We start from the raw sequence: 13507 nt of genomic DNA on the forward strand, positions 1-13507 counted from the left end.
AGTTTCAAGGGAGAAGTTGTTTCTGATCCAAGGAAGGAAAAAGAACTTGCTTTAAGAATGATGGAATGAAACCTACTATTTTTGTTGTTTTGTATTTTTTAAAGATGGGCAGGCTGAGAAGAATCATTGCATATTCATTATAAGGGAGACATTGATCACATGGTGATCTTCCTGACACCCAAGAGGTGTGGCATAATTTGCTGTGGGCCACCATGAACGTATCCATTGATATTTAACAGTAGCTGACAGGTTGAACTTTGTGAGAAAGTGAAATGTGTTTTTAAATTGCCTCAATATCTTGAAACCAGCATTTATGTGGTTATTCTGAGCTTTCATTTCTGAGTATATTCCAGGGCTTTACTGCTGATTTCATTTTTATCCTAATAATTTCTAACAGGTTTGTTTTTTATCACCCACGGAAAGTTTTATAAGTGCATAATAATGAAGCAGACAATTAAATATCAATATTTCTTTACTATTCTAAGCACTTTGCATATATTAATTCAATTTATCCCCACAGCAGTCCTCTAAGGAGGTTACTATGTTTATACTCACTTTACATATGAGGAAACTGAGGCACAGGTAGTTTAAGCAGCTGGCCCAAGATCACACAGCTTCTAAGTGGCAGAGCCAGGATTCAAACTCAGGTGGTCTGATTCCAGAATCTGTACCATTTATTACTATACTTCACTGCTTCTTAAAATAAGTAAATAAAAAGCTTCTGCTTATTGAATGCTTACTGATAAAGTCGGTAGACTTTCTCACCATGAAGAAAGGCAGATCTTGGGACTTGTGAGACTTGACTATACTGATGTACTCTATTATTGCCTGAAGTGGGGACTTCTGCTCAGTGTGGTCACCAAGATAGTCAAGTTACGAGAAAAGTCTCATTATTAAAAGCAATTCATTAAATATGAATGTTTTTACAAATTTATATTGATCCATAAAATTTGGAATTTTGAAGGATGGAGGGGGATAGAATGATGCATAATATATTGGGAGCTTCAGACATTCTGGTAATATTGTTTCTTCATCTGGATGGTAGTATATGGGTATTTTGTTTTTATTTTTTAGCTACACGTATATTTTATATGTACTTTTCATTACTATATTTCATAATTAAAAAATATTAATCTAGTTGTTTTTGAGAATAATGAGATAGAGGAAGGGGAAAGTAAGAAAAAAGAGCAACTTTTTTCAACGTGCCAGAGGCAACAATTTATATTAATAATATGCTTTTGGTTTTTTAAATAGTTTGTTGTGTTGCTGTGAGAAACTGTTTAGAATGTCGGCAGAGACAGAGAGACAGGGGGAACAAATCTTCCCATGGAAGCAGTAAACCTCAAGAAGCTCCCCAAAGTGTGACTGCAACAGCAGCTTCAAAGGTAATTAAACATTTTCTATGTTAAATATAATTTACCTTAAAACATTTCGTTTGGTTATGAGAACAAAGTGACATAATATTGCTCAATGAAAGAGTAACGGTTTGGTAATCAGACAGCTCGAAGTTCCAGTGTCGGCTTCTCCTCTTCATAATTGTGTTGCCAAGATTATTTAACTTCTCTGAGACTTGCAGTTTTGGGTTATTAAATGAAGATACTAATCATTTCTACTTCCTAGGGTTCTTGTAAGGATATCTGTACAAAGCTCTGAAAAGTTCTTAGTTATTACTATTTTAAATAGTTGCATACTTTTTTCCCACAGGGTTCAATGTATGAATAATGCTCTTTTTATGTGGATGTTTTTGGTGATAGACACTCCCATAATATTGAACAAAAATATATTGAATGCCCAGGAAATGAATGAATAGTGTAGGCTATTTTGGAATATACCAATAATTCTCATTCTAAATTAGCTTTCTTGGTCATCACATCCAAAGTTTCATTTTGCATCACATTTATGTTTCATTAACATAACTTTTAAGATCCTGCATGACTTTTAGGTTCTCTTTACTTAAAGTGTCCATCCTTTATTTTTCACCTAGTTAAAATCTGTTCACCTCTTGGCTTTAGCTTAAGTACTGCTCTCTGAGGAAAATGTTTTCAGATACCCTCACTGCTACCCCAGTCTACAGTAGGTTCCTCTGTTTGTTTTTTTCATAAAAGCTTGTATGTCCCTCTTTACTCACTACACTTGCAATTAGATGTGTGATATTGACACAATTTTTTTACTCAATAAGTGAAAGCGTGAAGTACAAGTTTAACTCATTTGAAAAGTTCTATGGCTTCAAAGTTCTGCAGTTTTCAAGCAGAACAACCACATATTTAGTATATCTATATTGCAATCTCTTTCTTTTTCACTGCTGTCAGAAAAACATTCTTGAAATATTTAAACCATGTATTATTTTACTGTTTACAAGTCTCCACAGGGCTCTCCATTGCTTAGAAAATTAAATATAAACACATGAGCAATAATGCCTCGTGTTATTTGTGTTGGCCTCATAGACTCTGAGCATGTCCATGTCTTGTATGTCTTTGTAATTCCAAAGCATGTACAGTGCTGTAAGTACTTTGTCAACAGAGCACAAGCTCTAGAATCATACAGCTCTGTGTTTGTATCTTGGCTCTACCACTTCCTGGGTTTGTGACCCTGAGATAAGTTCCTTACTCTCCTGTGCCTTAGTTTTCCAGTCTTTAAAGTGGTTATAAATCTTAATTTACAAGGTGTTTGTATGAATTAAATAAAAAGCAATAATGTATTGAAGTACTTAGTAATTTCTGACATTCAGTGAACATTCAATTAATACTAATTTCCTTCCTCTTTCTAGCAGTTAGCCGCTTGATATACTCATGAAATGGATACATAAATTGGTATTTTTCAGAGCTTTGATCTAAAGTTGCCTATACTTAATTCAGTAGCTAATGGGCAGCTTTTCAAGACTGTCAAGCCAAGTGTTACTCTGATTATAGAATATGGATAGAAAAGCCCAATGAGAGGGAAATTTGTAGTAATTTAGTGTCTCTCTAGCAAGAACCTTGGCAATGAAAAATGAATAATAAGTGATGGATATAGAAATATTAGGGGAAAAGTTGTCTTGATAAGGAAAACACATTTCAGGCAGAGAATGAATGCACCTCGTTGGTGAGGTTTTTTGTTTTTGTTTTTTCCTTCCCTGTGTTTATGCATTTTTTGTGTGGCACTTTAGTAAGTAAACCATAGTTAATTTTGCTGAGGTACTAACCTGTGTGGACTTGCATGAGTCATGCATCTTCATTGTAAAAGGGAGTGATGATACAAGCTTTCCCTATAAAAATGTCTTTATAAAGATCAAATTAGATTATGACTATAGAAACACTTTGTAAAATGTAAATGGTATATAAATTAAAAGATTTGTAACTTTTTTCATCTATGCTGTAAATTATGTGCTTTTCATCTATGCTGTAAATAATGTTTTTTCTTCAATCGTCTTGTGATAAATGTTATTAGCCTATTATTTAGATGATATAGCTGATAGAGAGGTTAAGTATTTCACATAAGTCATATGGCTAGTAAGTTTTGGAATGATAATGGAAACCAAATAACTAGCAACCTTCAAATATCATGCTATTTTCACTAATGCTGTGCTGAAGAGCAATCAAACATCTTAATTTAGGAGTGAAATATCATAATTGAATCTATAGAGAAGTAGAAGGCGACCTATTTATTTTTAATTAGAGTAACAACAAGTGTTCTATTTGCAGGAATTGTATTTGGTACTTTACATATATTATCTAATTTAATCCACACAATTCTTAACATATTGTGTAAGTGAAAAAGTACTAGATTGAGGGAACTTGGCTCTCTCACTAGTTGGCTGTGTGCCATATTACATAAAATTTGTGGATTTTTGTATCTTCACCTATAAAAAGGATTTTTATTGTCTTTCAGCTTTAATATTAAGACTATGACTGAATTTTTTTTAATTTACCTTTTCTAACTTTTTGTAGATCATGAGATGCTCATACATATAAAATCTCATATAATAATGTAATATAATAATCTCGTATATTATAAAAGCATGATAGATAAATGAACTCAGTGGCTCAAAGAGATTTATTAACTAGAGGTAGAGAAAGTGAGGCTCAGAAAGTTTTAGTAACAAGGCCAAGATCACACAGCAGAGATTTGGAGCCCAAATCTTCTGAAGTCCATGATTAGTCTTTTTTTCTACCGTAATCTTACCTGCTTTTCTGAGTCTGTAGTGGTAAGTATGCTGATAAAGAATAAGAACACTAGGAAGTGTGACAAGAGTAGAAGAGAATAGAAAAAGTGTCTTGTAATAGAGTATTATTGTCAACAAATGTTATTCAATGATGAGGAAATAAAGAATGTAGCCAGTTTAATGCCTAAATTAAAGATATTAGAAATTGTATTACTATATAAATATCTTATTATGCTATTTTTTCACAATTCTCTTTCTTTTTTAAGACTCCATTAGAAAATGTTCCAGGTAACCTTTCTCCTATTAAGGATCCTGATAGACTTCTTCAGGATGTTGACATCAATCGCCTTCGTGCTGTTGTCTTTCGGGATGTGGTAAGTTATGCCTGCTTGATTTTCCAGAAAAAACTTTACACTGTCATTTGTGTAAAATAATTTAAACTTTTTAAGAAAGCTGCATATTAGAACTAAATGCCCTAATGTCAGGAATATTATCTTTAAACATACTTCCGATTATAAAATGGTTGTGCCATATCTTTCTCTGAAAGATTATTGACATGTTATCTCTTTTAATGATGTGAAATTTTGATTTAATTTGTATGTATTCTAAGAATAGGGATAACCTTGAAAAACTGTAATTCACTTTATCTTGAATCACCTACTGCACTCTTTTAGTATTTCTGCTGCGTCACTAGGTACTGAATATTTTATTATTATCATTGTTCCTTGTATTATGGATAAAAGAGATTAATTCATTAAGGTGTTAGTGGCAATCACTTTTTGTGGGGACAGTTACTTTTGAAAGAAGAATCTGCATTTTAAAAATACAGATATCTATGGGGCCGGCCCAGTGGCGCAGCAGTTAAGTGCGCACGTTCTGCTTCAGCGGCCCAGTGTTCGCCGGTTTGGATCCTGGGTGTGGACATGGCACCACTTGGCACATCATGCTGTGGTAGGCGTCCCACATATAAAGTAGAGGAAGATGGGCATGGAGGTTAGCTCAGGGTCAGTCTTCCTCAGCAAAAAGAGGAGGATTGGCCTCAGTTAGCTCAGGGCTGATCTTCCTCAAAAAAAATAAATTAATTAAAATATAAGTATCCATGAGAATTTGAGTTACAAAGGTAGATTAATAAAGCTTAAGGGAAAGATAACTTAAGGAGATGGTTTCATGGAATCCTCCAGTTATATGATCACTTACTCAAGGTGAGTAAAAATAAGAGTGGCCTTTCCACAAATTGTGTAGAAAAATATATAGCATTTCACAGCAGATTCAATATTGACAGTACTCCTTAATATAGCTATTATTTACCAGTCACTGTGGGTTCTGTTTTTCTTAATTTTAATTGATGATTTATGAAACACAGAAGAAAGTTTATGTTTTAAATTTTCATTCAACAATAAATTGGATGGAGTACTCTGTACTCTAGAAAATGGTTAAAATGTATTTAAGTGATACAGCATAATACTGCATGGTAGGAATATACGATAGAAAAATTGTCACTGTCTTTAATATATATCAGTTCTTTTAAATCACTAGGAAAATTACAAACATACCAACAGAAAAATAGGCAGTGGACATAAGATATGAAAAATAATGTAACAAGTATATGATAAAAAAGTCAGTATCACCAGTAGTCAGGAGAATGAAAATTAAAACAATGAGATATTTTTACTATTAAATAAACTAAAATTTTAAAATAACAATAGGGTTATTATTATTATTAATAAAAATAATAATTGCAAGGGTGTGTTGAAAGATACTCTGTCATATATCACTGATAGGAGTATAAATTGGATAAACTTTTGAATATCTCTTTACCAATATGTGTTAAAACTCTTAGAAATATTGATGCCCTATGGCCCAGTGGTTCTACTCAGAGGTTGTTTAATCTCAAATGCTCATCAGAAATGCCTACAGGAAAATTGGCAACATTATAAATATCCAACAGTTGATTTTCAGCTTAATAAATCATAGTATATTCATTCAATAGGAAACTATGCAGCCATTAAAGTCATATTTTTGAGGGAAATTTAGTGGCATGGAAAAAATGCTTATGATAAATTTTAAGGGAAAGAAACAGTGTGCAAAAGTACTTATATTACACAAATATTACATTTGTATGCCGAGGGTATGTGCATGCACATGTGCATCTTTATTTAAAAAAAGAATAGAAAAATGCTACCAATGATTACCTCTAGGTAAACAGTTTTTTTTGTGCTTTATCTTTTTATACTTTTTTGTATTTTCAAATTGTCTGTAATAAACCCATATTGCCTTTGTAATTAAAAAATAATAAACGAATTTTCACAAAATAGGAGATAGAACACACGACAGTATAAAAACCGTGATGTAAGAATCTCGCCATAATCTGGACTCTAATCTAGACTTCAAAAACGAAATGACTTACTCAGAGTTTAACCATTTAGAAATGGGAATTATTCATCCTGAGAAAATGTGTTTTGGAGGGAATGTTTGTTTAAATGAAGAATGATTAAAACATTAGCATGTCTTCATCTCCACGAGGCACACTCAGACCTAACATAGAAGGGCTTTATTTTAAGTGTGACATTGTGTTTAAATTGTTAGTAAATTCTGCACTAGCTTATTGTGGTAGATTATGATAATTTTTCTAAGGTTCATAGACGTTTTTCAAAGATGTCGGATAACCCAGCAGTGGCGCTTAGCTTTCGTCCTGAAGGAAGGGAATTAAGTGTTCCCAGGTGTACATTCGAACCTTCATCACGGTAACATAACTTGTGTTCATGCAGTTTATACTGTATATCAGACACTTAAAATATATTATCCTAAGCTTCCAGTTAAAGGTTAAGAGAAGGTTAAGACTCAGAAACATTAAAATCACAAAGCTAGTATGAGGTACAGTCAGAATTCCAAGGTAGATCTTTCCAAAGCATTCTTTTTTCATCACCATGTTTCATAGATTCTAAGACGCATTTTTTAAAAAATAATCTCTGAAATTGGAAGTGTTTTTATAATTGATATATTTTAGACTCAATTGTAAAAATTATGCCAAGAAGATAACATGGTCTTTGAAATGTTTATGAACCAATACTCAGTTTTAGTTGACTTAATTTTTAAAAAATGGGATAAAAAATTTGGTTTTAAAGAAAAGTAGAAGTGTACATAGATTATATACATAATATGAAGTAAATATGTTTATGTGTGTGTACATATATGCACACACACATACCTACAGATCAAATAACTGATAAATGTAACCTGAGGATGGAAACCTGTTCTTTTTTCCTCCAGTCCTTCTCACCTGTTTTACTTTTCTCAGTATGTAATTTTCATAGTAAGACTACACACACGCATGCACACACCCACACACACACTTAAATTTAGAAATTAAGGATTTTCATGGTTTTCAAGGATTTCTGAATTTTGTTGGCACTGAAAGTGCGTACTAACTGTCATAGCTGGAAAAAAATTTGAGTAAACATCAAAGAATAAATTCCTCTTCTTGTTCTCATTTGTTTTCTATGATGAAGACATTGCTGATTTAAACTCACATGAACTGTTTAAATCCAGTTAAAAGAGTTGCATGGCACAATTTGCTATGTGGTAAGAAAAAATACAACTTAAAAAGAAAAACGAAAAAACTTTGTTTTCCAGTAAGCCAAAATTTGAAAGGAAAATTATTTTCCTTCTTTCTTTCTCTAGAGCCTAGATTTTACTAGGTCACCTGTCTCCAGAATTATATAAACTGAAGTAATTTTAATTTTAAAAAATTGAACTGGGAATTTTTCAACATCCTGGTTGAAGCATTTTTCAAGAATTTCAGGTTAATTAATTGTATTATTGTTTCAAGATTGAATAGTGGAGAGACTCATTTCTTATACAGGTGGGAGAATGTAATAGAGTTCATGTCTTCATAATAATAAAATACCTAGGCAAGTCAAGTAATTTGTATAAAAATGTAGTTGTTCTCCAGATGTTCAGCTTCTATGTATATTGTGGTTCATTTTCAAAGACAAAACTGGGAATAAGTAGCACAATTAGTTTGTAAGTCTGGATTTGAAAAGAAAAGGCAACTGTTGTCATGCCATGCATAAGGGAGATTTCAGCATGGCCAGCACAACAGTTCACAGTATCTATTATTTGCAGCTCTGAAATTTTTTAGTTGACATTCACTCATTCCACACAAATTTGCTGAATGCTTCTGATTGCCTAGTACTGAATTTCCAGTGGTAGAAATAAAAGTGCTGTGGAATATTATGGACTGTCACAGCTTGAGCTGTGTTTGAATTCATTCCTGATCAGTATCTTTTGTTAGTGTGATTGCGCTTCATTTGCCTCTATAATAACTGTAAGCATTTGATTTTAGCTCTTCTCTATATATTTCGTCAGCATTGTAATGCAAGGAGTATGCATTTCAAATATTTCATAAGAAACTATATCTCTAGAAAAGCTGTCTGTCACCCACAGAGTATGATGCACTGAATTCAAAATATTTCAGAACAAATTTAATCTATTTTGGTCATTTTCTCCATTAGCTGTACTGGTTCTGTTTCATCAGTAGATATTTCTCATTTGCTTTTCTTTTTTGACAAATGAACATAAATTCTGAATCTTGTTCACATTGTGCCTAAATGAAGTAATAAATACAAAGTACCTGCTAGGGGAGTTTCTAGACTTCAATGCATATTTGTTTTCCTTATTTTTATCATACTTTGTTTTTGCTGAGGAAGATTAGCTCTGAGCTAACATCTGTTGCCAATCTTCCTCTTTTTTTTGCTTGAGGAAGATTAGCCCTGAGGTAACATCTGTGCCAGTCTTCCTCCACTTTGTATGCGGGTCCCTGCCACAGCATGGCTGACAAGTGATATAGGCCTGTGCCTGGGATCTGAACTCACAAACCCAGGCTGCCAAAGCAGAGCATGACAAACTTAACCATTATGCCATGGAGCTGGACCCTCCATCATACTAATTTTTTTTCCTATTACTGTTATCTATGGGCCACAGTAATAATTTGCAGTTTTAGTTTGAAGTATCACTTTTACCTAGCTTAGAAAAAAGACTTTTTAACTATTTACATTTGGTAGGCATAGTCTAATTTGGAAGTGGTATTAGAGGTCATATAAATTTGCCTTACTAACAATTTTTTCCTGTAAGATGTTTATCTAGGCTTTTTGGATAGAGCTCTCAAGGTTATATGCAACTCTTTATATTTTATAAAGCATGCATATTATAAAGTTATCTTCTCTGCTAGACTGCAGTCTGCTTATTTGAAACTATTCTTTCTATATCCTGGTTTGGCCAGTCTTTTTCAGACCTTTTACCACTTTGCTGCTCTCTTCTAGGAAAACTCCATTTTGTCATTGAACTTTTGAAATTAGGACCCTCAAATATTGGCAGTGTTTTAGAAGTCATTTTTCCAGGGCAGAAGAGTGGGACTGTTACTACTTCGTGTCTCTTAATGCAGTGAAAGATTGCATTAACTTTTTTTAAGCAGCCATGTCACACTTCTGGCTCATATTGAGCAATAAAACTTATGTTCTATGCTCCCCTGTTGTCTGTTATCTCCTCTGTTTTGTACTCATATAGTCTCCTGCTCAAGTAGTAATATGTTAGAATTGTATGTGTATTCCAATTGTAATTTTATTCTATTAATGTTTTTCAGTTATAACATTTGAAACTCTTGATTTTTTATCCAAACATTAAATTTTTCTTTTCAACTTTTTGCCTTCTACATATTTTGTAAGTATGCATATTGTGTTGTTAGGGAAGTAATGGATAATAATGGTGAAGAAGACAAAGAATAAAATTTTGCAACATATTCAGTAAAATTTTAACACTCTCAATTTTTAAAATTACATTTCAACCTGTAACTCAGGTGATATATTCCTGGAGTTCTGTATTTATACTTAAATGATACTTATTAAGTAACAATTTATACTTATCAAGTTTTAATAAAAATTAAATGTCGTATTTTTGCCTCCATAAAGAAAAAGAAATAGGAATAGTTTCTTGGATGCTAAGAAGTTACACTTTAAAAATTTTGAGTATCAAAACTGCTTTTTCGTTTTACACAGGATGATAGCAAACAGGCACAGTTCTTAGCTCTAGCTGTTGTTTACTTCATTTCGGTTCTGATGGTTTCCAAGTATCGTGACATATTAGAACCCCAGCGAGAGACTGCAAGAACAGGAAGCCAACCAGGTAGAAACATCAGACAAGAAATAAATTCGCCAACAAGTACAGGTACTTAATATTTTTTAAAATTATTTGAATTTCATCATTTATCCTCTTTTTATTTCATTTTTCATCGAGATTTAAACTGATCCTATTCATTATCACCTCAAATAATTATACGTAGGTGGTATACAAATGCCAACTTAATATTCTTTAATTCCACAAAAATGTATGAATATTTCCATGATAGTTGCTATATTCTCATTTTATCAGTACAATTTTGGTTTTAATGTTTTCCATTTATTAATACAAATCCTTTATACTGCTATTTAACATGCAAATAACTCATATGTTTTAAATGTATTACATTTAACCTTTATAAACGTGGAAGTAGGAGATCTTTGTAAAGTAGTTCAAGACCAAGAATAAGCCTAAATATAAATATTTATAACCAAGTTCATAACATTCCTCTTTCTTCCTTCCTTTCTTCCTTTGCCGTGTATTGTTATTTCAGCATCTAAATATTCTATCAGAGATTCATAGTAATCAAACATACATTTTAAACTTTATACCAAAGTTGCTTCAACTAATCTCAAAAACTTGTGGACAACAATGCACCGTCTTGAGTCATATTGTCTTTCTTATCTACAGAAGATTCTCATGTTGTACGAGTTCTTGCATTATCAGTTTTGCCTACTCTGCTTGAAAATAATAAGCACGTTTTCTGGCAACTAATATTTTAATATCACAGGGTGCCTTCTTTCAATTGCATTTCCTGCCAGGTGTTTATATCAAGGTTGTTTTTCTGTTGTTTGCAATGTAACCTTGGTAACTCAGTGGTTATTTCATGTGCCACTGGATTAGTTTGTACTTGAAATGGTCTTTCCTAAATAAATACATATGATAAATAAATAAAATGGATATTTTAAAAAGTGAATAAAAATTAGTGGTCAAATCTCTGCATCTTGTTTTCCACGAGTGTATCATATCTCATTTACCTTTCATTGCTGTTGTGGAAATATGGATTATGTTTTAGCTATAATGCTTTGCTATTGCATGCTATGTTTACTTTGAACACATAAACTTGATATTATTTCATTGTAGTATGCTTTTACTTTTAACTTTATTCTTCAATTTAAACATTATCCTATCATTCCAATTTGTCTTTTGACATTTAAAATACTAAGACTGTGTTTTTGTTTTTAATGCATTCATATCAGTCATATATGTATAAAATAGCAATATTTTACTGAACCTTCCAGTTTTGATTTTCTTGTTTGTTTGTATGTCTCTATGTATGTTGCTAAAATTACTCTATTTACGTGTATTATTTCCTTTCTCTTAATACATAATCTCTTTCCTTCCTCCAGAGATGCAGTCTTTATTGCTAGTACTGTTTGCATGTTGCAGTAATATAGAATTGTCATGGATCTTCAGTGGACCATGTTGCAGGTTGTTACATGCTGGCTCAAATTTGATTCCATGATTTTCTCCACAGTTGTGGTCATACCATCTATCCCTCATCCAAGTTTGAACCATGGATTCCTTGCCAAGTTAATTCCTGAGCAGAGCTTTGCCCACTCATTTTACAAAGGTAATATTGACCTCATCTCCTGCCCTGTTTGGGTACTCTTATTTCATCAATTGTTATACAATAAATATCCATAGTATAATCTTCATAAACAAGTATATACCTCAGGTTTCATGGAGATATGATCTGTTGTATTTATACTTGGATACTGAGAGCAAAATATCGCTTTATATATATATTCCATTGCATTCCTTCAAGTATCATCTGCAAATTAAGGATACCTAATTGTATGTGTAATAATGTGCGCAGTGGTGGCATCACTAGAGATTGCAGAAGATCCGCGCCTTAGTAGTGGGACTAAAGTAGCCCTGAAATGAAGGCTGCTCGAGACTCATAAGAATAATGCTTAACATCAAAGCATCAAACTGACCCATAACTTACTTAACTTTCTGTCAAAACAAAGTTCCAACTCTCTTTAAAGGAATACAAAAAATTCTTCATCAAACAATGTAAAATCCAATGTTAAACATCCAATTAAAAAAAACATGCAAATAAGCAGAAGAATGTGATGCATAAGCAGGAGAAAAAAATCACTCAATAGAAACAGATTCAGAAAGGACAAGGACAGTGGAATTATCAGATAAGGATATTCAAACAGCTATTAGAACTATCTTCAAGATGTTTGTCAATCTAAAAGAAAAAGTAAATATTATGAGGAGAAAAATGGAAGATTTTTTTTTAAGAAGAACCAATTAGAAGTTTTAGATATGAAAAATAAAATATTTTTTCTTACCCAGAGATGTCTCTGGGTAAGGTTAACATGAGATTAATCCCTGCAGAACAAAGGATTGTGGTAGGCTGAATTCTGCACCCCCCCCCCAAGATTTTTCTGTGTACACACCCTGCATAATTCCTGAGATAGTGAATATGATAGATTTGACTTCTATGACTATGTTATGTTATATAGCACAATTGCTTTTCAGAAAAGGTGATTATCCAGGTGGCCCTAAGCTAATCACATGAGCCCTGTAAAGGCAGAGTTGTCTGTGGCTGGTTGCCGAACAGGAAGTCAGAGAGACTCAAAGTGTGAGAGGGATTTGACATGAAGTTAGTTCTTCGTTGCTGAAGTGGAGATGACCGTGGGACAAAGACCTGAGCTAACATTGTAGGAGCTGAGAGCACTACCCAGTGGACAGTCAGCAAGAAAGTGGGGAACTTTAGCTTACAACAAGGAACTGAATTCTGCCAATAACTGGAATGAGTTTGGAGAGAATTCTGAGTTCCAGATGATACCATAGTTCAAGGTACTCCATACATCGGCTAATGGTATGGCAGACCAACTTATAGAACAAAGCAGCAAAGTGTTTTTGTTACAACTTGATGAATGCACAGATATTTTTAATAAATGTGCAACATTTGAGCATCCTGATGAAATGGAGAAGAAATCCTTTCTTTTCAGCGTTATTGCTCACAAAAACATTGTCTCTAAACTGTATAAACTAAGAAGGATTATTTTAGCTTAGATTAAATGTCATTTGGAGTCTTTTTTGTGTAGAAGTATGTTCCAAAGGCTTAGCTATAGTGACTGGAAAATATTCTGGAGATTAAGACGCCTGCATCAGAAGATCAATGTACTGCTTTCTTTATCAAGCAAGTTTTGTTGTGAAAACAATTGTAACTGA

The 13507-nt window shown here is 32.8% G+C and overlaps 1 protein-coding gene across 13 annotated transcripts in view; it reads left to right on the forward strand.

The window, feature by feature from the left end:
* NBEA (neurobeachin) overlaps positions 1–13507 on the forward strand; it is a 671041-nt gene that overhangs the window by 220919 nt on the left and 436615 nt on the right. For 9 of the 13 annotated variants that reach the window (XM_070578754.1, XM_070578744.1, XM_070578745.1 and 6 more), the window contains exons 26-29: positions 1255–1385; positions 4408–4515; positions 10195–10363; positions 11793–11888. In XM_070578754.1, the coding sequence (XP_070434855.1) occupies positions 1255–1385; positions 4408–4515; positions 10195–10363; positions 11793–11888 (504 nt within the window). The remainder of the gene's footprint in view (positions 1–1254; positions 1386–4407; positions 4516–10194; positions 10364–11792; positions 11889–13507) is intronic. The other 4 variants (XM_070578749.1, XM_070578751.1, XM_070578752.1 and 1 more) reach the window with 1 other exon arrangement.

This window comes from Equus przewalskii, chromosome 16 (genome assembly GCF_037783145.1).
Source record: "Equus przewalskii isolate Varuska chromosome 16, EquPr2, whole genome shotgun sequence".
Taxonomy (NCBI): domain Eukaryota; kingdom Metazoa; phylum Chordata; class Mammalia; order Perissodactyla; family Equidae; genus Equus; species Equus przewalskii.